At 54.6% G+C, this 26,619-nt stretch overlaps 1 protein-coding gene across 9 annotated transcripts in view; it reads left to right on the forward strand.

Annotated features, from left to right (window-relative positions):
- Positions 1-26,619, forward strand: part of BOC (BOC cell adhesion associated, oncogene regulated) — a 47,264-nt gene that overhangs the window by 10,510 nt on the left and 10,135 nt on the right. For 5 of the 9 annotated variants that reach the window (XM_083820470.1, XM_083820471.1, XM_083820466.1 and 2 more), the window contains 7 exons: positions 16,360-16,533; positions 16,863-17,141; positions 22,842-22,988; positions 23,567-23,710; positions 24,034-24,327; positions 25,011-25,283; positions 25,793-26,091. In XM_083820470.1, coding sequence (XP_083676596.1) covers positions 16,449-16,533; positions 16,863-17,141; positions 22,842-22,988; positions 23,567-23,710; positions 24,034-24,327; positions 25,011-25,283; positions 25,793-26,091 — 1,521 coding nt within the window. In that variant the 5' untranslated portion in view covers positions 16,360-16,448. Of the gene's footprint in view, positions 1-6,524; positions 6,985-8,297; positions 8,319-12,087; positions 12,357-16,359; positions 16,534-16,862; positions 17,142-22,841; positions 22,989-23,566; positions 23,711-24,033; positions 24,328-25,010; positions 25,284-25,792; positions 26,092-26,619 lie in introns of those variants that run through there. The other 4 variants (XM_083820468.1, XM_083820467.1, XM_083820469.1 and 1 more) reach the window with 4 other exon arrangements.

Raw genomic sequence — 26,619 nt, forward strand, 5'->3', positions numbered from 1 at the left:
GCAAGGCTGCAGCCTCCCCGGAGGCTGCTCTTGGAGACAGACCAGCCTCCTTGGAAAGGGGAGCCATGGCTCTGCTTCCCTCCTGCCCCACAGATCGGGGCCCAGGGGTTCAGAGGCAACCTTCTCAGCATTTCTGATCTCGTGATGCTGTGTGGGCTCAGCGGTGTTCGTGTGGACCCAGATCCCTTCATGTGGCTCGAGGAGAGGCTTGACAGGGCTGGCAGATGTGGCATGTGGCAGGCCAGGAGGCCTCAGCAGGACATTTTTGAGCCACAGCAAGGCAGCCTTGTCTGGGAGCCTGCAGCCTTGAGCTTCCAGGGCTTTCTGCTGAATCAGTCAATAAGTAAAAGCTGCTGGTAGATAAGGGATAGGAAGGCAGATCCTAAAGTAGAGATCATTAGAAAGTCATGTTTGGGGTGGACTTCAAGGGGTCGCCTCCACCACAGACTCCTCGCATGCTGTTTCTTAAGGTCTCCTTAACTACTGAGGCCCTTACTTGGGGGCTGCAAAAAAAAACCAACTCATTTTCCATGTAACACTTCTGTAGTTGATAGAGAAAGCTGGCAGAGGTTTCTCTGTGGCTTTTATAGCAGGGGCTCCCCAGGGGCTTTGCTGAGGTACAGAGCCCCAGAGGCTGCGATGGGTCTGTTCCCCTCTTGCACGAGGGAGGACGCTCCCAACAGATGTTTGTTATCGGCAGGGCAGGGGGGCTGGAAAACAGACAGACTTCAGCTGGCGAGAAGCACAGAGGGAAATTATCATCATTTCCCTATTAGGCTTGTAGAGGGAATTCTGGAAGCTGCTTTTTGTTCCATTGTTACACTTTATGTTTATATAGCTTATCTCTTTCATGAGAGACTTAAATCCTGAAGTGTGTTGTAGATGTGACTACATGAGAATGCTTTGCTTTATCCATCCCTAAACAGAGGATGGCAGATGCTCAACTGGACTTGAAATCATGGAGCAGCATTTCCTCAAAACCGAGGAGTACTTTTCATCCTAAAAGAGTTTATGGCATTTTTGCAAGTTAATAAACGATTGGTATTTTCCATACTGATACGTCTGAGATTGGATTTCCCTTGTATAGCCGAGTTTTCCCAGTTGCTACAGAGTGAGGAAAAAGTCTTTGTTCCTTCCCACTTTTCATATTGCCTGTGTGGTCTGTAGCAAGTGACAGCATTTCACCTACTTTGGAGGGGATGGTGGTGGGGTAGGTACTGACTGAGCTGGTCCACAGATGACTTTGCACGGAACAGTGAAAGTTTTTTCTAGGGGTATTGGTGCTATGGGACAGTCACAGACTTCCCTTCTCAAAGAAGGCGTTGACAGTCTCTGTAAGCAATTAGAGAGACATTCTTTGAGGCAGAGGATGTCTTTTTATTGCAGTTCTGTAGAGTACCTAATACTGTTGTCTTAAAAGAACCTCTGTAAAATAAGAGAATCGATTGCTCCTTATTTTCCTTTACTGGACAGGTAACGTAAGGATCTTTGGAAGACCCAATGAGTTTTATTTCTTTTTCCCTGGTAGACAACTGAGCAAATACCAGAGGCTGTATCTTTTAAGAATTTCTTGTGCTCAGTGACATACACTAATAAATGGACGGTAGATTCCTGTCTGTTCTGCATCTCCTGTTGTCAGCCCCCTGAGGCCCAGGGCCTGGTGGCTGGTTATGGTGTGTCACTGCTTCTGCCTGCTCTCCTCCCCGGGTACAGTCCTCTCCAAAAGTGACTAAGCACATAAAGCAAGGATCGGGTTGTTGGTTTTTTGGTTTAGTTTTTTTTTTTCTTCCCCTATTCTAGCACAGACATTGACCACAGTCATGCATTTGTTTTTCTCTCTTACTTCCAAATGCAGTCACATAACAATAGCTTGGAAAAAAAATATTGGAAGCAATTTGGTCATGAATTTGTTTCCTTTTTTGGGCTACGAGAAGTGGCTTAGCATTGGGGTGAGGAGGCCTGGAGCTCCGAGCCATCTTTCTCAGGGTTTAATGGGCACCATCCTGGTCAAAAGAGAAGCACTGTGGAAAGCCATCCTTTTGGGGGCAAGCGCTTCCATTGCTCTGTGTGCAGGGCCCCGGGCTGGGGGCCTTTTTTCTCAGCTGATTCCAAGACATTATTTGCTATTTACGTAACAGCAAAGTCTCGCACAGACGCTGCTAAACAGGCTTTGTCTGGCAGACAGGGGAAGGGCTAGGGGAGAAATGCTGCTTCCCCTGTCAGACTTCTTCACAAGTGGGTGGCTGTTTGCTTTCCTTAACAGATCGCTAATAGAAGGTGGTGGGTGTTGTTGTAATTCTTACTATTTTATGTAGGATGTCATGACAGGTGGTGGTTTTGAATATTTTTTTTACAGCTGTAGAAACAGATTACTCTCTAAAACAAGTTGACAAGGATGGAGGAGTGAGAGCTGATGAGAGGTGGGATGATCTGCAAAGAGGAAGACAGGTCAAGGTGCCAGGTGGTACCCTCATAAAGAATGGGAGAAGTATTTTGCAGACAGGATTGGGGGATACCTTTGGGTCTTCAGAGAGGGTACCACCTTTTGCAAGACAAATAGAAGGCCATAAGATGGGACAAGAATGAGATTGGCACGCTGGTCAGAAGGGTGCTTTGCTGTTAAAATCTCAAACAATGCAGGCAATGAAATCCTGAAATTTTATCCACGGTTCAATGGATTTGGTCCTTATGGGAAGGAAGGCATCAGCAAGTGGAGCTTACACATACCAGAGAGAGAATGCCATTTGATAGAGGCTAGAGCAGTAGGTGAAGTTTTCGGATCACAGGAAGTTTCCTTAAAGTATTTATTTATTTATGGCTTTGCTGAAAAAAAAATTGTGGCCAGCTGTGTTTAAAAATATACCAGTAACAAGATACTTAAAGAAAAGGAGTCAATCTCTCCCCCTCCTGACGTGCCGCTGGGTGCCAGCCGCAGAGCCTGAGGCCGTGACCACGGCAGGGCCCTGCAGCCTCCAGCGCCAGGCGTGGGGCTCTCGGGGATCGCCCTTTGGCCGTGCTCCAGGGGCAGCCAGGGCTGGTTTTGCCCGGGCTGCTGAGGAGCCTTGAACTGTCTCTGACAGCCCCGGTGGGGAAATGCGGGAATGAGGAGGAGGAAGGGAAGCCGAGGGCTTTTGTACTGAGGGAACAAAAAACATCCTCTGCGTGTCCCTGGGTTCAGGATCTGCAGACTCTCCAAACTGGCTTGCTTTTTCTGTGGTGATTTTTTTTTTCCCTCTCCTTAAATGTTTCTTTAACTGATGTGATTTTTGTATTTTTGGCTGGAGGGTGTCTGTTTGGGAGACAGAAGCCGTCTGGGGATCATCTCTTGGCCCATCCAGCTCATCCTCAGAGCACACGCAACCATCTCCTGCAGGCTGCATTTCCTCTAGGATTCCCTGTGGCTTTGCCGAGGCCAGGCCTTCATGTTTGGCAGTGAAGGCGGAAAGGCCACCAAACAGGCTGGCTGGCTGGGCTGTGTCCTCCAGCCCTCTGCCTGTGAGGGCTCGGGGGGTGGTTTGGCCTTGCGGCAACAAGAAGTATCCTTCTGGGGCAAAATGCTCAACGTGTGGCCCTGGGACCAGCACAATGAGATAAGAGCATTTGGTCTCCACCAGCCCTGGGTGCCGCTTTCCGACTATCCAGGAGAGCTGCAGCTATGGGAGCGGTGAAAAATGTATGTAGTGGTAGGCAGGAAAGCATTTTGAGGAAGAAGATGCTGCTTCTGGTGATGGTCTGGAAAGGCAAAGCAAGTTAGGTTTGGGCCTAGGTGGAGGATTGTGTGGAGAAGTCTCATCTCCTCTGGGCCCACTGGTTTTGGCCCCAAGATGATGTGACATATCACAAGGGAAAAATCTCCTCTCCCCACTGTTTCCTTTCTCCACCACTGGTAGCTAATCAAGATTCAATTTTAATGACTTCCCTCTACTCTCTCTGCTTCCTCTCCCCCTGCCCCACACATGCCTTTTTTATATTATTTTTTAATGCATTTCTTTTTGGCAGGAGTTAAAACGCAAGAAGCATTTGGACCAAGATGAAACCGGTCGAGGAACATGTTGGGCAGTGCAATGCTTTGTTCTGAGTTCAGGGGGAGAAGAGGGGGAAGTGAGGGGAGGGAGGGATGTCATTTCCCAGATGGGGACCCTGCCAAAGATGTTCTTGCTTTGGAAAGCGAAAAGCAGTTTTGAGGTTATACCAGCTTTAACCCTTCGTCATTCCACTTCTGTCACGCAGGGAAGCTCCAAAGTCGTAGTCCTAAAATGTGGCCATGTTGTGCTGTGTGTCCCAGGTGACCTGAGCAGTCCCAAGCCAAAGTCTGCTGTTGTGACTGAGTACTGATGGCAGCCCGAGGTTCTTGCTGTTGGAAAACAGAGAGTGGATGAGAAATCTGCGTTTGTTTATCAGTGAGGATCCAGAAATGGTGTGGTTGCTGTTCAAAAAACAAAATCAGCACTCTCCCCACAGGGAGTCAAGACTGCCGTGCCGTTTCCTGCCCTGCCAGAAGCACCTGGTGGGATTTGGGATGCTGCTGAACTCTGCTTCAGCTGTTCCCATCAGGAGGCCTCACGATGTGCAAGACGCTTTGGAGACACCTTGTCCTTCAGCGCCTGGGGCCAGAGGAGCCCTGCCAGGGGGGCACTGCTGGGAGAGGGGCTGCAGCAAGCCCCACATAGTTTGTGGTGGCACTGGAGACCACTGGGAGGCCTGTGCTGGCTCCCTCCCTCTGTTTCCAGCCAGTCTCCTGGGCTGCAAAATTGTGGTGTTAGAGGGCATGGCAGAGTGGAAAGCCTACGCAGGCATGTTCTGCTGTACTGGCGACTGCCTTGGGCCACAAATATTGCATGGTGTGTGGGCTGCTGATTTAATTCCCCCGGGGTTGTTGCCCTGTAGCTGAGGGTGAGAATACAGGGAAGGGAAAGTTAAAGCAGCAAGATCTTTTCGTTACGATGTTTTCTTGCAGCACTTGTGTCAGGTCTCCAAAGGAGGTCATGCACCTCCCAGTAAAAAAAATCCAGGGCTTGACTTGTGCTCTTGGGCAGTTTGATGGTATGGAGACCTGGACCAAAGGCACGAACACCCTGATGACATGAAATGCATAAATGTTGCTTAGTGTACGCCCAGGCAGAGTCACTGTTCATGGCTGCTAAACCTGAAAGGTCTTTCTTCATGGGGACCAGCAATCTCTCTAGCCTTCCAATCTCTCATAACCCCCTTTCATCCGGCTAGGAGGAAAATAGCTTTCTTACTCCCACCGTGAACCTCCTGAACATAACCACGACCTTCATCTCCAAAGAAGGTGTCAGTAACTGGTCTGGAGACCATAAGCTTCTTCTCCCCAACAGCTGTGGCAGCAATGTGTGAATTTTTGGTCTCTTGCACGTAGCTCAGATGGTCCCAGATGCACTAAGGCGTGGCTACAGCAGCACCGCTGTGGGCACACTGGTCACCAGGAGCAATGTGCCCAGTACTGGCCTTGAAACATGCCTTGTGTCTTGCACACTTCTTTCTAGGCTGCCAAGAGGGGCCTGATCTGTAGCAAATGAATATCTGTGATATTTGGTTTCACCTGTCAGGATGGGGTGGAGGAAAATAGAGACAAGTGGACAGAAGAAGCATGTGTGTGGTTACACGTAATGGGTTACAGAGGTCTGTAGGCCTAGTTGGAAATTTCATGTGTACGATTTCCTCTGCAGAAAGTCTGAACTTACATTTTTTCATCCCTTTTCTTGGACCCCTGAAGTCATCCACATACCCCTTTCAGTAGCCTTGTGAACCATGGATGGGAAGCGCTGGCCGATGGACAGGCTCTTGAGTGGGAAGCAGGAGAGCAAAGTTTCCCTCCTGTGCTCCACTGCATGACTAAAAGAAAATTCCTTTGCCTCCTCAGTCAAGGTTCCCCTTCGTCCCTCTTGCTGGCTTTTGCCACTTAAATAAAAGCACGTAGAGTGGCCATAGCCTTGCAGCACCTAGCACAGTGTTCCCCACAGCTGGTCCATCTCCCCTTAGCCTGGAGCTGGGCTCCATTTCACTTGCCCTGGTGTTTGCGTGTGTATGCAGGCACTGCAGGAAAATATCCACTGATCCCATGCTGACTGCTCTGCCCGCACCTACCTGGCTCTGTGACAGTATTTTGAAGGCACGAGTTGCTTCTCATTCAGCTGATGTAGTGGTGGTTTCCCTGTCGTAGCTCAGCCCCCTGGATTCACGATGGCCTCGGGTGGGCTGCGACAGCCGACCACGGGGCGCTGGCAAATGGTGGCACGTTGACTCTGCTGCTTCTCCTTCCCTGTTTACTTAGTTCTTGGCAGCTGGATGTTTGAATGTTTGTAGCTCAATGTTGTTTGAATGTTGCAGTGTTTGCTTGACAAACACTTTCCCTGGAGTCTGTGATTACGGAAAGTTTAGTCTGACAAGGCCCACTGAATTATCCTGTTCTCTGTTGTCAATAATCTCTTGGATGTTGTCTCCCTTAACCGCAATATTTTGTGTGTGGTGCAAATTCTTTTCTTTCCCCTTGTTGTAATCAGCCTGCCCCTCCCTGCTTGGTTCAGCTGATGAAGCCGTAACCCTAGGATGCTGACATCTGTACTTTACTAATCCAGAAATCCTGGGGCTACCAGGAAGCAGTATAAATAATAAGACCGCATACCTGTCTAGCACCTGAGAATCCGAAGCTGTCTGACGCACGTACTGCTTGCACCGGCTGGGGTTTGCTATTCCTGTTTTCGCAGCCCGGGAAGCTGAGGCACAAGGTAGGGCTGTGTTTTGTCCAAAAGATGAAGTGCTGATTCCAGAAATGTGGAGTCATAACCTCCGTGACTGAGTTGCTATCCCTCTTCGTTTTACAGAATTTGAACCCTAAAAGAAAGCAATTAGAGTGGGCTGTGTGGTTTCAAGCAATGCTTTATTTGCAGTGATCCACGGGCATTTTGGCACCCCAGTAAATCCAATCTGAGAACAAAAAAGCAATCACAGGATTTCTCCAGGGTAAGTTATGTTCCTTGGCTGCAGCCAGATGTCCATAACGTGCCTCGCAGGAGGGGCGATGTCAAAGTACCGTATCTTGTGGTCAGCTTCGTGGTTTGGAGCGATGCTGAGGGACAGGCGTTCACGGCGGGTTCTGGAGAGGGGAAAGATCCTGCTGTGCTTCAGGGGCGGTAATGAGACCCCTGGAAATCTGCCTGCAGGGGGCCGAGTGGCCAGCCTGGGCTGTCCCGCTGCTGGCCCAGTTGGGCACTGCTGGTTTCCTTACCACCTCCAAGCCAAGGGCCTGCCAAAATAACCGGGGCTGGTTTACAGTCTTGGGTGGAAACCACAGGCAAACCGTGTCGAATCGCTGGATTCTACCCCAAACCAGGCAACATGCACGGGCTTCTGTTCAGTGTCATTTGGAGATGACTGGGAGAGGAGAGAGGCGGAGGAAAGCCGGCGTGGATCCGGCATTGACGTAAGGCCGTAGGTAGTCTGTTCCTCACGCCTGCAAATACCGTTCCCACGGCTAGATCGTACCGGTGAGAGCCGAATAATACCCGAGCAGACGTCCCCTGGGAAATGGGGTGTAAGAGGAGGAATATTTTGTCTGCAGTCCTTTCAGAAAGGGACACTTGAAGGGGGGAAGGAAAAAAAAAAAAAAGGCTGGCGATGAGGATTAGGGTGAATGCGTGCCCTCAAGGCACGTAATCTCCGCTGAGGCTTAGGGGAAGTTGGGTCGGTGATCCCTGCACTGCAAGGCTGACCCCCTGCAGCACCGTGAGCATGGGGGATAGGAAACCCTCGGGCTGAGCGAGCCCCAGGGGGTAAAAGCGTATTTGTTTTTCACGTGCAGCATCAAGAACATACGTGGAAGGGAGGCAAGCATGTTCAAAAACACGCTAGGGAAGGGGTGGACAAGCACGATGCTGAATAGCTCAGGAAATGTTGTAAAAGAGCTGCATCCACGCAGAGCACAAGAGCAGCACCCTTACGTCCAGACCCTCACGTACATGCCAGTGTTTTTTAATGCATCGCACTCCTCCCTTGGTGTCAGGGCACCCCCAGCTCCCTCCGCTCTGCCCTTTTCTCCTCTTCCCCCTTCTCCCATGTGCTTTTATTCCTCCCGCAAACAGCGTGCGCCAAATCCAACCTCACAGCTGGCTCGGCTCCACGTGTTTGTTTTCTGTGCCTGCGCGGCGCTTGCCAGCGCCGCTTGCGCCCTTGCTCCGAGGTGGAGGCGGGGGGAGAGCAGGGGCGGTGGGGAGGGAAACAGGAGCAGGCTGCTGCTTTCCAAACCCTTATTTGTTTAAAGCTTAAGCCTGTTTGAGAGCGCCTTTTTGGAGTGAGGGGTAAGTGGCAGGGGCGGGATGCGGGGGAATGGAGAAAGTAAACTGTGTGTCAAGGAAAGCAAACTTTGCAGCTGGAATTGCTGCTGGTGCTCATTGTGTGAAGGGGCCGGGGAGGTGCCTCCAGCTCCGGGGACGTGCCGGCCCTCTCGGCGCGGACGTGAGCGTGAAAGGACGAGGATGAAGAGCAGGGAGCTGGCGAGGGACCGACGCTGTGCCACAGCACTGGCAGCTGGCACGTGGGTGCTGCTGCCTAGCAAGCGCTGGTGGTGGGGCTGCATCGAGCACGGCAGTGTTTGGAGAAGTGTTTATTGCTGGGATGATAAATGGGGCAAAAGGGTGTGCAGAAATTACCTTAAACAACAAAAAAAGCATTGGGATGTGGGGCAGTCTGACAGCTGTGTGCTGAGCCCAGGGCTGACCCCGTGCCCCACCCAGGTGCTTGGCACCAGCCGGGGTGTTTTCTGTGGGTGCTCATCTCTGTCCCTTCGTTTTGGTGCCCTCAAGCTTCCTCTTGCGTTTTTTTTGGAGCAGTAACATGTTTTCCAGGGGAAATTTGTCCCAGCAGAGAGTCCTAGAGGCTTTTGACCTGCTCCCATAACCAAAATGATTATTGCTGGTGAGAAGCATTTGAGTGACAGCAATAGAGAGTAAAAACTCCCATTTATTCCCAAACTCTTAAAAAAAAAAAAAAAAAAAAAAAGGTAAAACCCCTCTTAAATACAATCTTCAAAGGCCAAGAAAAATGGACTTGTGCTCTTTTGCATCCCAGCAACAAGTCATTGCTGAAAGGAGTGCAAACGAGAAGGCAGTTTTTCTTTATGGTGGTGATGGGGATGCCTCTAAAGCCAGCCATCTGGGGATTAAACTTTGTATTGACGTTACTGGCGAGCACTTTGTCCTGTCTCTTTTGTATGCTCTTCTGGATTTTTATGTCAACTGTGTTAAACTAGCCTTGCACTTGTTAATGCAATTTCTGGGCCTGCTCCCATTGAAGTCATGGCAAAGATCACGCCGATTTTGGAGGCAGCGGGATCAAGTCCTCTGCTGTGATCATCTCAGTGCGTTGTTTTAGCAGGTATTTCTGACTTGTATTTCATATAGGCTTAGTCAGTTTTTTTGACTGTTAACGCTGCAACTGTTGTAGGTGCCCTTGCTGCCAAATACACCCTGGACAAAAGCTCAAGAGCTAGGAAAGTAGCCAAGGCTTCTCTCTGCCCCATCAGGAAACTTTCCCCATTGCAACTTCCCCCAAGGAAAGCTTAACAGTTTGTTGCTGGCAGTTTCTGTAGGCTTTTCTGGTTTGGGGGGGGAGGGGGTTGTTTGTTTGTTTTTTCACTCTATTATTGTTCCTAATTTGATACGGTGAAGATTTTTCTATTGTTCTTAAACAAAGAATTTTTATTAAAAAAAAAAAAAAAGGAGCTTGGAGGTGGGTTCGTGTTTAAGCATGTAAAGAAGACAGCTGCTCTCAGGAAGAGCGGTTTGCCCGCTGCGATGAAGGTCCCGCGATTAAGCAAAGTGTAGGTGTGCCATGGCATCGCCCTTGACTTCCTCATTGCTGTTTAATTTTCCTGATTTGAGCTTTCTGCCACCTCTGTTTCTTACTTTCCTTTGGTACCTCACAGGGCTTTTCCCCCGTGTTATTTTCCCTCCTTCTTGCCGGGCCTGTCTCCTCGCTGACCTCTCCCTAACCCAAGAGGCAATTAAACCCTCAACCTCAGACTTCGAGTTTTGTTTTTTTGTTTGGAGAGGATGAGACAGGAAAAACAAAAGCGGTGCCCTGACTTGTGTAAACTAGCCACAGGCACATCTGTGTCGGCGCGATGACGGCTCCCGGCGGGAGCTGCCCGGCCCTCCCGGCACTCTGCTCCCCGCGGCTGTTGGTGGAGTGGGGGGGACGGCAGCGACCTGATGCCCCACTTGTGCCCGGGGGAAATTCGGCCCCGTGGCAGGCAGGTTGTGCATCCTTCCCACCTCGAGGTTGGTACCGAGTGGCTGGGGCTGGTGGGAACGGCCCCTGGGGGTGCTTTGCAGCCCTGAAGTCCTCCTGATGTGTCGGGAGTCCTGTGCGGTGCTACCAGCATCTCTGCAGAGGTGTGAAACGCCGGCCTGCCTCTCATGCTGCCTCTTAGGGCATGCCAAAGCAGAGGCAAGTGCCTCATGCTTCGCCCAGCCACCCCAAATAGGAAAAGGCATGGATGGATACATTTTTGTTATCCCTTGCATCAAACATGCTAAGGCGAGCAATGCTCCTAGCCTGTGGTTTGAAGTCTCTAGGGCGTGGGATGGTTTTTGCTCTGCTCTGTGCAGCATCTGTCTGCAGCTGTGCCTGCATTGACAGTGGTCTCTGGCTTTAATTGCGATGTGAATGATAAAATGAGTGTCATTTTCAGAAGGCTAGGACGCCGGGGTTGACAAACAAGTATGCAGCACAGTAAATTCCCTGGCTTCCAAGACGGACGGTGGTTTTCACATCACACCTGGGTCAGCGGGTGACCCCGTTCCTGCTCCGTTCTCCACAGCGTTTCCCATTGCAGAGGCGCAACGCTGTCCTGCTGCGGAGCCCCAGGTCAGCCGGCCTTCCTTGCTGCGCCAGGAGCTGGGTTAATGCCACGGTAGCTCTTCCAGGTTGGAACCAAAGCAGGACCAAGCCTCAACCCCAAAGTGGGGTTAAGGGTTTCGGCCGGGGGCGCACCCTGTGCCAGCCCCAGGGGCAGCCCCAGCCAGCGCTCTGGGCGCGCTTTCCCCCGGCGGCGCGGGTTGGAGAAGGAGCGGGCGAGCCGCCGGGCTTGTTGCAGCAACAACATCTGTTTCCTGGGTGCACTTTGTCTCTGAAGAGCCCGCGCCGCACGCTCCATCTGCGCCCTTCTTTTTGTGCCGCGCTTCGCCGGCGGGGACGGGGGCCCGCGGGGAGGAGAGGGTCTCCGGCACGCACCCGCGCCCCCCGAGCTGGGAGAGCCCGGCCGGGCAGCCCCTGCGTCCCCCTCCTCGCCCCCCTGTCCCCTTCCCGGGCCGTCCCTTCGGGGAGCCCCCAGCCTCTCCAGATTAGAGCTCTCCAGGGACGGGGCCTTTTGAAAGGAAGAAAGGAAAAAGGGGGTGTGGGGAGGGGAGGAAAAGGGAGAGGGGGAGAGAAAGAAAGAGGGGGAGCAGAAGAATGAAAACAGACCCAAGGGGCAATAGTCCCTCGAGCCATTTCACTGCATTACAATGAATATGGACTCTATTAAGCTCCGTTCTGCCTGTTAGTGTTTCCCAGGGCAACACAGCTCCCATATGGCAAGCATGCAGCAGATTAGGATGGGCCTCCGGGCTTCATTGAGGGCCCGGGGCTTGACTGGCAGTTGAACCCCATTCCCCCCCCCCCCCCCCTCCTCCTCACACTTGACACTGCCTGTGTTTATCTAAAGCGAAAAAAGGGGCCGGGGTGGGAGAAGGGGGCATTTGGGGGGTTATTGTCCCGGGCAATGGGAGAGGGCAGGGAGAGGGGTGGGGGGGCCGGGGGAGGGGGCCGGGGGGGGGCGCAGCCCCTCATACATATGCAGGAGGGGCCGTGAATGGGCAGAGGAGAAATAAAGCAGATGGAATTCGTGTTAAAGAACAGCCACAATCGCCCTCCGAAAACGAGCAGAGAAAAGCGGGCGGCCTTAAAGGAGCGCAGGGAGCAGCGTTTATCCAATTAGCAGGGTTGTCAAATTGAATTTACTCAGGACGGAGCGGGGGGGCCGGGGGGAGGCGAGGGAAATTAAGTGCCGAGGGCATGGGGGGAGCGCGCCTTGCCTTGCTTGCTGCCGGAGTTTCGTCTTTTCAAGAGCCCGAGCTGTTTTCGGGGCTCTGGGATGGCCTGGGGAGGGCATCCTTGCCTCCCCTGTCCCAGGGTGTCCGTCTGTCCGGCCGACCTGGGACCTACAGGCCTCACCGGTGCCCGTGCCTGCTAGGCGGTGACGCTGGCCTGGATTTTTGGGGACACGAGCAGAAGGAAATCGGGAAGGCTTCGCGCCCTGCTGCCCGTTTCAGGCTGCACGATGCCACCAGGGGCAGGTGTGGAAAGGGGTTGCCTTTGGGGCTTCTTCCTGAGGGAGATTTCAGCAAAAAGTCACAAAGATCACAGTGCGTTTGGTTTGGTTTGTTGCTGGTTCGGTGTACGTGAGCAGCTCTGCTCAACAAGTAGGAGCTGTTTTACTTGCGAGTTTATTTTGTTTCTTTTAGGCAGGTGTCTATTGCCACCGAATTGCTCGGGACCGGCCTGGGGGAAATCTGTGGTGTTTTTTTAGGGCCAGCTGGTGCCCAGGCGTGATCTGCAGTTAGCAGGCAAACTTGCTGGTTTGCAGGGTGGTGGTGCCATGCTGGGTTTGGTTCTGGCTGTTTTCTTTCTCCTAGCTGTGTGCACAAAGTTATCCCACAATTTCTCTCTTTGGCCAGTGAGAGGGCCCTTTTTTTTTTGCCTGACCTCTCCAAAAAGGCAGGGAGGAACTCCTCACACCAGTGGATCAAAGGCTCTGTTAGCAGGGCTAACTGCTGACCTGCTCGGGTGTCTCACCTCGACCGTGCCTTTCAGCCGGAGGATTACGTGCTTGTGTGGTAGCACTTTTCAGAGGGGACAGCAGCAGTTTGGGGTCCAAGAACCACTTGCCTGCTGGGATGGACACCCCAGGCAGAGAGCTTTTGGTTTCCAGCCCTGCCGTTGCTTCACGGCATGACCTTGCACCAGGTTGGCTTCTCAGCTAGCCCTCACGTTCCCTCGCCTGTGAAGTACCCTGAATGGGTACTGTGGCTCTTCTTCACCTTCCTTTTCAGTGCTTTAAGCTCTGTGAAACAGCAACAACAGAAAAACACCCAAACCTCTCTTGTATTAGAAACTAACGATTACAAGCAACATCAGCATGCTGCAAAAGATGCTTCTTGTGAAGAGCTTGGATCCCAAAGCAGAGATCTGGGGGTGCCCCTGCCCAACCTGCTGGTTCATGCAGCCTTTACCTGGCCTCAGCCCCTTCTCCTTCGCCCCATCCCTCCCTACCTGCAGGCAGGCTGTGTCCCTGTCCCCACCACCCTCAGGTTTTGGCCTTTTCCCCGTCTGCCCACGCTGCTGGGGACGGGGCAGGGGCTGGTTTCTATTTGGGACCCTTGTAAATCACAGGCGGCGTGGCTGTAACGAGGGCTGCTCGGCCGGCCCTCGTTAAGCAGGAGGGGGCTCGGGGCTGTGGGCAGCATTTCCTCAGTAAAACCTTCAGCTTCTAATCACCCAACACCTCTCTCGCCGCCCGCCTTTAATTCGGGCCCCTTTTCCCCTTCCAGCCTCGCCACCCCTTCTCCACACACGCCTCCCTTCCCTCTCATGGCCTCTTCTTGCCGTCCCCATCCCACTCCTCTCCCTCTGCAAGGGGGGCTTCGGTGTGGGGCAGGGGGCTTCAGGGTGGGGCGGGAAGCGGAGCCGACAGGTTTTACACCCCCCGCCGTCCCCCTCATCTGACGAAGCCCTCGTTAATTTTGTTCTCCTAATGGCCCCTCCTTTGATTTACTGGGCTGTCTGAAGGGGACTTCGAGCCTTCGCTCCCCTGGCAGGAAATTGTTATTTTAACCTGACAGGAAAGAATTAAAAATAAATAAGTAAATAACTCCCCCACCGCTGCCCCCCCCTTTGGAGCTCTTCCCGTGACTTTAACTCCTTCTTTTCCTCCAGCAGAGGCTGGAGGTGATGGTGGCCGCAGAAGTGCCAGCAGCCGGGGACGTTGCTCGGGGACCGCAGCCCGGGGCCACCTCCGCTCCTTCGGGATGCAGGGCGGATCGAAAGCTGCCCGATTAATAAAGTTCCTCGCTCTGCACCACTGCAGGCTGCTTAAGGGCAGCGCTTTCAAAAGAGGTCAGCTCCCATTTAGGCGTCGAAGTAAGTTGGTCGCCTATTCAGGAGAGCTCAGCATGTCAAGAACTGAATGCTTTTGAAAATCTGGCTTCAATTGTGGAAGCTGAGAATTTCGAAATCTGGCCCCGGATCCTAATAGTCCTTTTGGAATTGATGTTTTCATTCATTTTCCTCATTATTTTTATGCCGGCCATTTACTTTTTGTACTTCACTCAGCTGTGAAAGAAATGGCCACATGTCCCTTTTTAGAGCTCATATTCTGCCTGGAGGTTTGGGGAGGTACCATACACTTGTTGCAGCACACCTTCTCTCCTCGCTCTCCGCTCGGTGCTGGTTAATCCGCCTAGTGCCTCGGCCAAACTTTGTCCTCGCCCCTTTCCATCCCACCCCCCACCTCTTGCCCTTCTTCTCTTCACAGACCTGGGGACAGCCAGTTCGGTCCTTGCCTCCATGTGCCTGGGTGGTCCTCGCTCGCGAAGGGTCCGTCGCACGTCTGCGCCCTTGGCTCTGCCCTTCTGGCCAGCGGCTCTGCGCGGCGCGTTGCTGCAGGGAGGTCTGGTTGGGAACCTCTTCGCCGTCCCCCGCCCCCAGCATGGACTCCGAGGAGTCCAACCCTTTTCTGTCCAACATTTTTCCATCCTGCTGCCAAACCCATCCAGAGAGGGTGAATGAGTCAGCTTCGCTCTGTAGGCTTCCAGCACTGAGGAGCAAGGCTCGAGTCCTACCCCAAAATGATTCTTCTGCTTTGGTGGAAGACTGTCCGTCCCCGGTGTACCTCCTGGTGTGAGGTAGAAACCCAATTTTGAAGCCTAAACCAACGCAGAGTCTTTTCTAGGTTAAGGTGGCACATCGGTGGTGTCAACGGAGGTACTGCTCTGCTAGAGAAGGACCTCGGGCGCTTCTACTGCCGTGGTCAGTGGTGGCCGTGGCACAAGGGAGGACGCTTTGGTAGCTCCCTTAGGTGGAGAAATGAACTTGAGTGACTCAGATGCTCTCCAAACCAATAGCTGAAGGATCTCCAGCCACAGTTTGTGCTGGTTAGCGGGCAAAACGCCTCAAAGCCAAATAATTGAGGCTCTCCCCTCCTCGGGGGAGGAGAGCGGTGCTGGGAAGGATGAGGCACGTGGGAGGGAGGTTGCTGTGTTATCGCTTTGGCGCTGGTGGTTACCCACAGAGGATTTCCACATGTAACGGAGCTGTGGGCTGCAGCAGCGTGACTTCAGCTGATCTTTCCGGGAGCCTGCAGGGTCTGCAGCAGCCTGATACCCAACAGCCAGGCTCAGTCTGTGCTCCTGGATGCCACGTAGGGACACACCAAGCGTGACCTAATTCGCCCTGCCTCTCGGCAGAGCTTGTTATCTTGGGCTCGCGGCCACGCCAACTGTGGCTGCCCGACTCCCGGGAAAGAGCTGGCTCACGTCGAGCCCGCTGGGAGGGCAGGCAGGGTGAGCTCGCATCAGGCTGCAAAGTACGGCGCTGGGATGCTCTTCGTGGCATTCGCAAGGCTTCAGCTGCAGATCGGTTTGCTTGGCATTGCTTCCTTTGCATCACCAGCAAAATCATGGCTTGGTGAGATCTCCCTGAGTGCTGTGGCTCCTTGCCTTACCGAGCATCTCACGGGGTGTCTGTGTCAGCCTGCACAACAGGAGCCTCTCTTTTGGAGGTTATGCTTGAAGGGATTTGCCCCCTCTTTTTGACCGAGATGGGTATGGAAAGGACGTGCTCAAACTGGTCATTGCTTGAGCCATGTAGATCTTTGGTCCCCCTTGCCAGCTTTGTCTGCTTTGGTGTTCATTCCTCACGGTCCCTCCTAAGCAGCTGCTGCGACGTGCAGCTCTTCACAGCAACCTGAGCTGTGATGGGTGGCCTTGGGCTTCGCATTTTTTGAAGATTGTTGGTGCCTTCAAATACGAACCTGGTGGTTTGTCCAGACAGGTAGTTAACTCTAAATAGGCTGTGCTTCAGGCTGAGTAGTTTATCTGAAATCTTCCCATACGTTGTTTCTCTTAGTTTAGAATAAAGGTGCCAAGTAAGTGTGGTTCACCTTGTGCCAGTGTCTGCAGCCTGCTCAGGCTTTGGTGAAACCCTGAAAGTTTATGGGTGTTGATAGAAGACCTAGGCAGGGCTGGAAAACAGAGAGAAGTCCGAGGGTTTTATAACGTCATCTTTTTTTGTCTCCTGCAGGAAGCCACTGCCGCGCCTCCACCACATCCCTTGAAGCAGCTTATGGGACCCTTCCCTGGGCGCCTCTGCCCCAGGAGACACCGCATGGGATGGCAATGACACGTGGGAAGAAGAGACCCATGTCCCCCGTCCCTTGCCTCCTCCTCGCAGCCGCTAGCTGCTTTGCCCAACTGAGTGAGTTTCTGCTCTTCTATATTCTGGTTTGTTTATGTTTTGTCTCGAGGGAAGCTGAGCTCCTGGGATCCCACTTCTTTCTGGCTCCAAATGCTCCTCAAAGGGAGAAGGGGTGACAGGTGGGGCTGGACATCCCTGCCAAGAAGAAATGAGGCTGGTGTGTGTCTCCAAGTACTAGTGGGGGAGGATGAGGAGCTGAGGGGAGGGTGAGGCACGTATAGAAGCAATGGGGAATGCAAAATGCAGCAGCACTGCAGGTTTTCCCTCTGTGCCTTCTTTTGCTTAGACTCATGGGGCTTTCCTCCTGCTGTTTCTTTCTCTCCGTGCAGGTGAATCTCTGCAGGTCACCGTGCAGCCTGCCTCCATTGTCCAAAAATTCGGGGGCCCGGTCAGCCTGGGGTGTGTGGTGGACCCCCCTGGAGTGAACCTCACCTGGAGACTCAACGGGAAGGAGCTGGCTGGGTCGGACGAGGCGCTGGGTATCCACGTCGAGCGAGGGAAACTCGTCGTCGCAGCCCTCAACAACCACACCGTGGGGCGCTACCAGTGCATTGCTCGTGTGCCCGAGGGAGTCATCGCCAGTGTCCCCGCGGTGGTCACGCTAGCTAGTGAGTAACTTTGGTCTTCTGCCCTCCCCTGCACTGCTCAGGCCTCTGCTCACCCATCTCGAGAGGTTCTTCTAAGCTCTCTTGTTTGCCCTGGCAGGAAGGGAGGGCTCCTTTGACTTTTCAGGACATTTTTGTAGTTGTGGTCCTCACCGCTGCTCCTGGGGAGGCTCTGCCTGGGCCACCCTTGTCGGGACAGAGGAGTCTGAACCTCTCCGAGACCCGTGCAGCATTTAGCACAGCAGGTCGTGCTGAGGAGACCTCCATCCCCCGGCAGTGCCAGCAGTGCCTCCGGGCCCCCTCCCCAGGCACAGAGAGGGCTTCGTCTTCACAGCGAGGGGGAGCGTGGGGCTAAGCCTTAAGAAAGCGCAGAAGTGAAGATGTTTGTGCAGAGTGGGGGCTGGTTTTGCTTTAAAGCCAAGAGCTATTGGCTTGTCACTGATACATTAATCAGAAGTGAAATGTTTAGGCCAGGCTGGGTGGGAGGAGGAGGTGAGGGAGAGTTGCTGCGCTCCGAAGCCGGGCGGGAGGGGGTTGTCACGGGGCCGAACCCGTCGGGGGATTTGGCCTGAGCTCCGCGCCGAGATTAAGTTTCGGAGAACGCATTCCAGAGCAGAAAGGGGGCTGTGTGCGCTGGTGGCCTGATAGAGGGAAGGAGAGGAGGGGAGAGGTGGATGGGGTTACCAAGGACATGGTTTGCATTTAGGAGAGCAGGGTGTGCGCAGCCCCTCAGCCTGATCGTTTCATTCTCAGGCTGATCTCCTTTTCTCCTTTTCCCCCTCGTCCCAGCCCACCGCCACCACCAGCTCCGTCTTCTTTGACGAAGAGTGGCAGTTTGAGGGTCTTCCTGGGTCTGGCACCAGTGGTGGGCAGGAGACAGGTCCTACGGCACCAGAAGGTCCCAGTGTGCCCCTCAGGACAGATCAAGACCACGACCAAGTAGTCCGTGGAGTGTGACGTGCTGCTGACGTGAGCCTGGCCTGGGGAGCACGGGATGAGTGGTGCACTGAATGGCTCCGAGCTGGCCCTAAGCCACCCCGAGGTTGTGAGGCGGCCTCGGATGGGGAGGGCTTGGAAACCTGTGAGTGAAGAGAGAAGGGGCAGCCCTGGGAAGATGTGGGGCTGAAGGTGTAGGAGAGAAACCTTCTGGAGGGGTTCGAACAGCCAGGCTCACATCAGGGAGCTGGAGGCCACTCTCAACATCAGCTTTGCAGTGGTCTCAGATAAGGAGGGGCACCGATTTGTGGTGGGACTGAGATGGGAAGCCCACCAGGTGCACCACGAGCTGTCACTCCTGCTCCAGGCCATATCTACAGAGCTGGGGACCAAGGTGGGGGAGAGGAAAGCCCCTGGCAGGCTGGCATTGCCATTGGCACCGTGGGCTTGTTCCAGGGCACCTGCTGGGCTGGGAGAAAACCCTCTGAAAGTCTTGGCTCCGTCCTAAAATTACTTTTGGAGGTGGAAGAGAGAAGCTGGAACGTGAAAGAAAAAAAGCAAGAGGCAGAAAGAAGTATTTTCCAGATTATGATTTAGGTTGATTTTGGAAGTGGATCAGGAGTCGTTGGAAAAAGTGTCTTGCTAGCTTTCGAGGGGCGTAGGTAACATCTGGCCAACTTTTTGGCTCTTTCTCTCCTCCTCCCTTGGAGGAAACCCCCTCGAGCGCCCCAGGTGCTGCGTGCCCGGTCCCTCGGCGCCTCCTCGGCTTCGCCAATGGTCAGCAAGCAGGCAGACAGACGGTGTGCTGCAGCCCTGGCACTGGTGCCTCCCTCCCCGTCCGTGGCACAGCGACGCCGGCTGGCGATCCCCAGCCCGTCCCTGCCCCCCCCGGCTCAGAGGGCTGGTTGAAGCCAGCATTTAGTTCCTCTGGCAGGGAGAAAATGGTGGTTGGACAGCCCAGGGGTGCGCAGGAAGGGGAGGATTTCTTAAAGCAGCAAGAGGAGCAGCACTTGGGGCGTTGTGCAGCGGGCTGGAGGCCGGCACAGCCTGAATGTGTGGGGCAGAGGTATCGTGAACCCTTTGCAGGGCTGAGAGCAGCAAGGAAGAGAAAGGTGTTTTCTCTGCCAGCTTCCAGGCGGCAAACAGCCCTGGTGCTACACAAAAAGGTACAGCTGCAGCCGACATTGGGGGGCCACATAAATCCGCCAGGGGCGTGAGCACGGTGTGGTGTGGGCTGGTGCTGCCGTGGCAAAAGACTTCCAAAGTTGAGAGCTCGTGGGGTGGTAACTCAGAGGGAAAAACATGCCGAAGTGCTTGGCTGGAGCAGAGGTGCTGAAGTGCAGGCAGCCAGAGGTGGTGAAAGCCGTGCAAGCCCCAGCATTTGGCTGCGTGCGTGGAAAAATCCGTGCATTCAGCACAACAGCCAGCCCGGGATGGATAGACGTGTCATTTAAACCCCCCAAAAATGAAATCAGGGGTGAGGCAAAGGGGGAGCCACCTGCTCTGGTGTATCCCCGTGCCACGACCCTGCGGGTGGGGATGAGAGCGGTGTCCGTGTGTCCCGGGGATGCCGCGGGATGGGGGAGGCTCGCTGCCCCCCAGCAGCACGTGGGGAAAGCCGAGCCGTGGTGCTCGCGGGCAGCGACCCTGCGCCGGGTCAGGCTGGGGGTCCCCAAGGAATTTGCAGCTGCGTCCTGAAGCCGGCCCCGCTCCTTTCCCTCCGCCCGGGCCTCTCCGCTGACGGCTCCCCCGAGGCAGGGGGGCCGGCTGCAGGTTGGAAGAGCATTTGCTGAGCCGGCACGGCACGGCACGGGGGGGGGGGGGGCTCTGGCCCCGGGGGCAGAGGTGGCGTGAGGAGGGGAGAGAAGGAAAACACAGGTGGTGCTGCTTGAGCTGCGGAGAGCTGGCAGGAGGGCTGCGGGACGGCCCGGGGCGATGCGGAGGCCAGGGGGAGCGGGGCTTGGGGATGCACCTGGGGGTGCACGAGGGAGCCGGAGGCTGTAGGGCAGCCTGGGTGTGCCCGCGAGGGCCGCGGGGAGGACTTTCACCTTGAGGGCCTGCTTTTTATTTACTCCGACTCCTTCTCCCGAGTTATTTATGGCCTCCCATTCATTTAATCCGCTCTGTCTCGCCCGTCTCGCTGCTTGGCCCCCGGCCCCGGGCTGCAGCTGGTTTCGCTCCCCGATGACAGCGGCGCAGGCAGCTGCGGGGCTGACCCTCCTCGCGCCTCCAAGCGGGGCGCAGATGGACACGAGCAACGGCCGCTGGTCGCGCTCCTTTATACTCACAGACATAAAAATAATAATAATTGTAAGCCCTGTTATCCCCGCGCGGCCGGGCTTCGCAGCCAGGAGAAGGGGGAAGCGGTTTCTCCCAGCTGCGGCGCGGATTTTGACCGGGGTGCGAAGGGGCGCACGTGCTGCGTCCCCTGACCCTCACCGGGGTCCCCCCCATCCCAGGGGGCTCCTCTGAAGCCCCCAGGAGGAAGCTGCGTGTCCCCTCCGTTTTGCCGTGCTGTGGTGCACATGGGGAAGCGGCGGGGAGCCAGGGCAGAGCCCGCTGGCAAATAACGCAGCCTTGTTCGCTGTGGGGGAGCAGGAATTTAGGGGAGTAGCTTGGCAGGGAGCTTTTGTTGCTTGCGTGTTGGAAAATGGCTCGTCCTGCTGCCCACCTGATGACTTCCCCCCTCTCCCCCACCGCTCTCACCCCGCGGCCCCTTTCCTCCATCCTCTCCCCCTCCGCGGGGGGACGCAGGAGGAGCCGTGGGTCCCAGCCCCCTCAGCGGGGCACCCCGCAGCTGGGCCAAGCTGCTGGGGGGCTGCGTGCGAGGGACCCCCCGCGTCTGCCGTCCCGAGGGTCCCCCCCACGGGGACGGTGCTCCCCGGTGGGGCTGTGGGGCTGCGCAGAGCCCGTGCGTGCATGCACACGTGTGTGTGTGTGCATGTGCAGCTCCCTGCCAGCGGTGCTGGAGCCTATGCCTTGGCTCCGAAATCTTAATTTGGCCGTGATGAATCCAGACCACCAAGGCGCACATTAACTTCCCCGATGCTCGTTTATATTTTGGCGATCGGAGAAGTATGTGTGATGTGGGCAGGCGGACGCTGGGCTCTCGCCTCTTCTCCACCTCCTTCCATTTCTGCGGCTCTCACTATTTTATTCCTTGATTGAGTACAAAAAGTGAAGAGGAGAAAATGCCCGGCACCCTTCCCCTCCCCAGCAGGAACTTTCGTTGCTGGAGGAGCGCGGGGCGCCGCCAGCTTTTCACAAGTGAAGAGTTAACCTTCATCTGGCTTTAATACCCAGTGGAAACATGGCTCCCCTCCTCGGCCTGTCTTAAAGGATTAATGGCATTTCTGAAGTTCGCCCTTATTCCTTCTTTTTATTTTTATTATTATTATTTTTTTGTAATTGAACGGTGCCAAGAAATTCCAGAAGTATGAAGCATGTTCGCTGCAAATCATTTTTATGACATTGCAAAACCTCCCCTCCTCTGCTCGGCCTCCTCCCCTCCCCTCGGACCCGGGCACGGGAACACTCGCTCCCCCAGCAGCCGCCCGGCAGCCCCTCCGCGCCGCCTTCGGGGAGGCTTTCTCGCCGCCCTGCCAAGAGGGCTGGTTTTTATTTAAACCCCATAAAGGATCTTGCTTTAATCAGAAAGTCTGCTTGAGAAATTTCATGTCACTTTTCCATGACTGTGGGTGGGAGAAGCTCGGAGCCAGCGTTGTCTCTTGCTCTTGGAGCGCTGCTATGTTTCCCAGAGAACAAAAACACATTTTTTGCAGGCTCGGCTGCCAAGGGAAGGCTGCGTGGAGCCCGCCCTCCACGAGCCCTCGTGCCCCCCAGCTCTCCAAACTGCCCACGGGCACTTGGATGGGTTCGGAGGGGGCGGCCGAGCGCAGGGCGGGTGCCCTCGTCCTGATGTAGCTGCGTGCTGCTCGGGGACACGTGCTCGCCGCTGGGCAGCCAGGCGACCTGCTGCCTGCCCTGGCAGGGGCAGGTGCCCACTATTTGCACTTTCTCTCTCTGTGTTTCCATGTTTCTTTTGTATAAAGAGTGCCCTGAGCAGAGAGGCTGGCTGCTGGAGTGCTGGAAGAGCGCAGGGCAGCTCTGGGTGCAAAAGCTGCTCGCTGGGAGCAGCTCCTGTCCCAGTGCACACTTGCCTTCTGGAGCAGGGACCTCCAGTTTGCTGCTTGAAATAAGTGGTTTTGGGGTCTTTCCCTTCCAAATCTTGTTGCCTCCCTGATTTTGTCCCTCACTCTCGCCTGCGTTTTGATGCTTGTATAATTTTGGGAAAGAAGGCAGATAGTTGAGAGCCTGGTGCCCATGGGAAGCTTTGTGACATGAAGTTCACTTGGGTGTCATTTTGGTGTCATTCTGCACACCCTTGAAGCACCCTAAACTGTGATTAAAGCATTTGCTTCTCAGTAGCAGGCCAGCAGCTGTGTTGGAAATAGCAGACAGTAGAAGGACCAGTTTTGGCTGCCCCTCGGTGCTGCAGTAAGCTGGCTCTTCTTTGAGGCTGGGATTTTTCGCACCCAGCCTCTCAGCCATGGAGCAGGCAGCTTCTCCAGAAGCTGTGTTATAATTTACCTGCTTTGTAGGAAGGAGGAGGAGGGGAAAAAAAAAAAAACAGCTCTGAAAGGGGACCAGTTTCCTTAGCTGCTGTCCTCTGCCGGCACCAGGGCAAGCAGCCCTGCGCCCACAGGGAGAGGCCAAGGCGATGGTGAGGTGCTGAGATGCCCTGTCGTTCGTTCACTCCCTGTGCAGATCTCAAGGACTTCAAGTTTGACGGCCAGCACGTGATCGAGGTGGACGAAGGCAACACGGCCGTCATCGCCTGCGACCTGCCCGAGAGCCACCCCAAGGCCCAGGTGCGCTACAGCGTGAAGCACGAGTGGCTGGAGGCCTCCCGAGGTGAGCGCCTAAGGGGTCTGTCCCCCCGTGTCCCCCCACGGCCTTGGTTTTACCCTTCCCTGCCAGCAAGAGTGCTGTCTGCCTGCTGCCTCCCTCTTGTCCCTTTTTGGCCAGTTTGAGGACAGGCTCTTGTAGAGTCTCTGCTGGGTCTCCCTGTTGTCCCCTACTCCTGGGGGGCCAGGTGTAACACCAGCTTGTGGAAGGGGGAAGGAAGCAGAATTAGGTGATGCACCATGTCGCTCTTCACTGGGCATCCCTATTTGTCCATGAAGTGTTCCCCTAGCCCAGCCCCTGGATAAAGATTTTTCTGAATTTGGGGAATTTTTAAAAACTTGAGTCTCGATTCTACAGCTTTGCTCCATCTGCTGCAGGCACTTGTGGCAAGCTAGCTTCATCTGAGGCGCTCTTCCTTCCACAACTGCATCGTTGCTCCTCCTGGTGTGTGAACAAAAAGGGGTCATTTCAGCGTTCTGTTGTATTTTTCCCTTCCCACTTGTCCACCTTTTCTACAGGGCACAGTGTTTCTTCCGGGGGACACACCTTATGACCATGCGCCATCTCCTCTTCTCTCCCTGCAGACAATTACCTTATCATGCCATCCGGGAACCTGCAGATTGTCAATGCCAGCCAGGAGGATGAGGGGACTTACAAATGTGCTGCCTACAACCCCGTGACGCAGGAGGTGAAAACCTCAGTGTCCAGTGAGAGGCTCCGCGTGAGACGTAAGCTGCTCTCCTTTCTTTGCACATCTTCTCCTTAGCCGTTCTGGCCCTGGGTGTACATACAAAGTGCTACTGCAGCTGTTTTTTGGTATGAACCAACATTGTCAGCTGCTGAGAAAACTCCTTCCCAGCAGCAGAATGCCCCAAGGTCTGCTCCTGGGATCGCTGTGCCTGCTCAGGATTTATTTTTGGTGACGTGCGAGGACAGGTCCTTAGTCCTTCAGCAAGACTAGTTTGCTGTGTGCACGCATCCCTTAAAGAATGGCCTTGTCCTGCACTGCCGCCTTCCTGCCCACCTACCTCCTTCCTCCTTTTGTCGCCAGGCTCCACAGCAGAGGCAGCTCGGATAATCTACCCCCCCGAGGCTCAGACCATCATCGTCACCAAAGGCCAAAGCCTCATCCTGGAGTGCGTGGCCAGCGGGATCCCCCCGCCGCGGGTCACCTGGGCCAAGGACGGCTCCAGCGTCTCCGCGTTCAACAAGACGCGGTTCCTGCTCAGCAACCTCCTCATTGACCCCACCAGCGAGGAGGACTCGGGGACCTACAGCTGCACGGCCGACAATGGGGTTGGCGAGGCCGGAGCCGCGTTCATCTTCTACAATGTGCAGGTGTTCGGTGAGTGCTGCTGTAGTCCTCATTGGAAGAGGGGCTCGGACTTTCTCTACTGCTTTCAGGTTCCAGTTCCGATGAGACGGGATGAATTCTGACTTGAGGGTGGTGGTTCCTCCTTCCTGGCTCCCACCATGAGCTGGAGATGATGGATCCTCCCTCCTGTGGGGAAGGTTTGCTCTAACACTCTCTAGTGGAGGACTGGCTGCTTCTCAGGCATATTTGAGCTAGATAATAGCAAAGACATCAGTGTCTTGCTTTTCACTCACTCCTTGTACAGAAGCTCTTTACGGGGTGAGAAATGTAACGGGTACTACGCCTTCTGTGTTTCTACCACACATCCTTCTCCTTCTCACAAGCATTAAGGAGGATAAGCCCGTGTTTTGTTGGATTTCATGACACCCAAGTGCTGAAGTGTTACTGGCATGAGCACAAGCTTTGCAGAGTAATGTTTCAGCTAAGAAAAATGGGACTCATAAGTGCCTGCTGTCATCCTGTGGCTGAGAGGGACACCTCTCTGTGTGGTAGATGTTGGATGCTGAAGGGGAGTACCACATCCATGTGGGACCCCTCAAAGGTAGCAGGACTGGCAGGGAGGGTTGAGAACCTACAGAGAAGAGCACAAAGCCACGATGGTGCCGTGCTCCCTGCCAGGTGATGCTCAGCAGGCGTGCTGTTTCCCCTTGCAGAGCCCCCGGAGGTCACAATGGAGCTATCCCAGCAGATCATTCCCTGGGGCCAGAGCGCCAAGTTCACCTGCGAGGTGCGGGGGAACCCCCAGCCCTCCGTCGTGTGGCTGCGCAACGCCGTGCCCCTCTCCGCCAGCCACCGGCTCCGGCTCTCCCGCCGGGCGCTGCGGGTGGTCAGCGTGGGGCCCGAGGACGACGGCATCTACCAGTGCATGGCAGAGAACGAGGTCGGCAGCGCGCAAGCCATGGTGCAGCTGAGGACAGCCCGGCCAGGTCAGTCCCTCTCTGGAAGTTTGTGGTCACTCAGTGCTGGAGCCTAACGCACGGGGAAAGAGCAGAGGGGAGCAGAAGAGAGTTGGTGTATCACCCTCTTGCTTGGGTTTGAGCTGCCATACTCTTCCTTCCTTTTCACCCTACACTCTGAGGGTTTCTGGAGGAGCCACCTGTTTCCTTGGACCCTGATCCAGGGTAAGAGGGCTAGGAAGCCCTCAGAGAGGTAAGAAGTCCTATATGGCCCAGGCATGTTCTGGGAGAGGCCCCAGTGGGGTGTGTTATGTTTATACCAGGAGAGAAAGCTTGTTTCTAATACCTTTTGGAGTGGCACAGCCGGCAGCACCATCTGGGACCTGATACCTCTAAGGGACCTGTGGTGCAGTGTGTAAATAGCTCTGGTCTTCTGAGAGGAATCAGGGGGCTTCTCGCAGCTCTGTCCTCACCCCAGGACTGGATTGGGATTTACCCTGCCCTTACCGCCCATTTACTCTTGACATCTTGTCTTTCAGGAGCTACCCTCAACCCTGGGCGAGATGCCCGGCTGGGCTCAGCTCAGCCTCCGACGCCGCCTTCCAGGGAGGGTGCCTTAAAGCTGCCCCTGGATAAAGCCGGGCTGCCGAAGCCTGGGACCACCCCGCTGTCAGCATCTGCACAGTGCGCAGGCAGCAGGGAGCTGGTGTCTCCAGCCGAGGCCCCCATCATCCTCAGCTCTCCCCGGACGTCAAAGACAGACAGCTACGACCTGGTGTGGAGACCCCGGCCTGACAGCAGAGCCCCCATCCTCTACTACGTGGTGAAGCATCGCAAGGTATTGGTTGCTGTTTTGCCCTGTTCATGTTCCTTCCTCTGTGCTGGTCTCCAGGTGGGCTGCCAGCCTTGGATTTGTCTGTTTAATACCTGTATTTCCTTTGGGTAGGCAGAGGGTTGCAGTAGAGAGGTAGGTTTTGCTTTGGGCTTTGAGTACGTTTCGAATCTGGTGTGTTTTTGATTCCCAGCCACTGCAAGGCACCATTTTCAATTATATGTGAATATATGCATCTATTTTCCTGGAGTTGCTTGACTTCATGAAAATACAATATAACAGGAGGCTTCTATAACACCCCCATATTCTTGATTTCTTTCTAAACAAAACTTACACTGAAGGTTTTAACTAACTATCTCTTTATATAGCCCTTTAAAACAAAGACAGAAGATGCCAACACAAGAGCACAAGGGGGCAAGTTTTAGAAACAAAAGATGTCAAATCCTCACCAGACTGCAGGGTCTAGTTGTCTGCCAGGAGGAGATTTGTCCCCCAGTGGTGTATCATGTAACAAGCAGTTCTGCATGCAATCTT

This window comes from Anser anser (genome assembly GCF_964211835.1).
Source record: "Anser anser genome assembly, chromosome: 1".
In the NCBI taxonomy this organism is placed as follows: Eukaryota; Metazoa; Chordata; class Aves; order Anseriformes; family Anatidae; genus Anser; species Anser anser.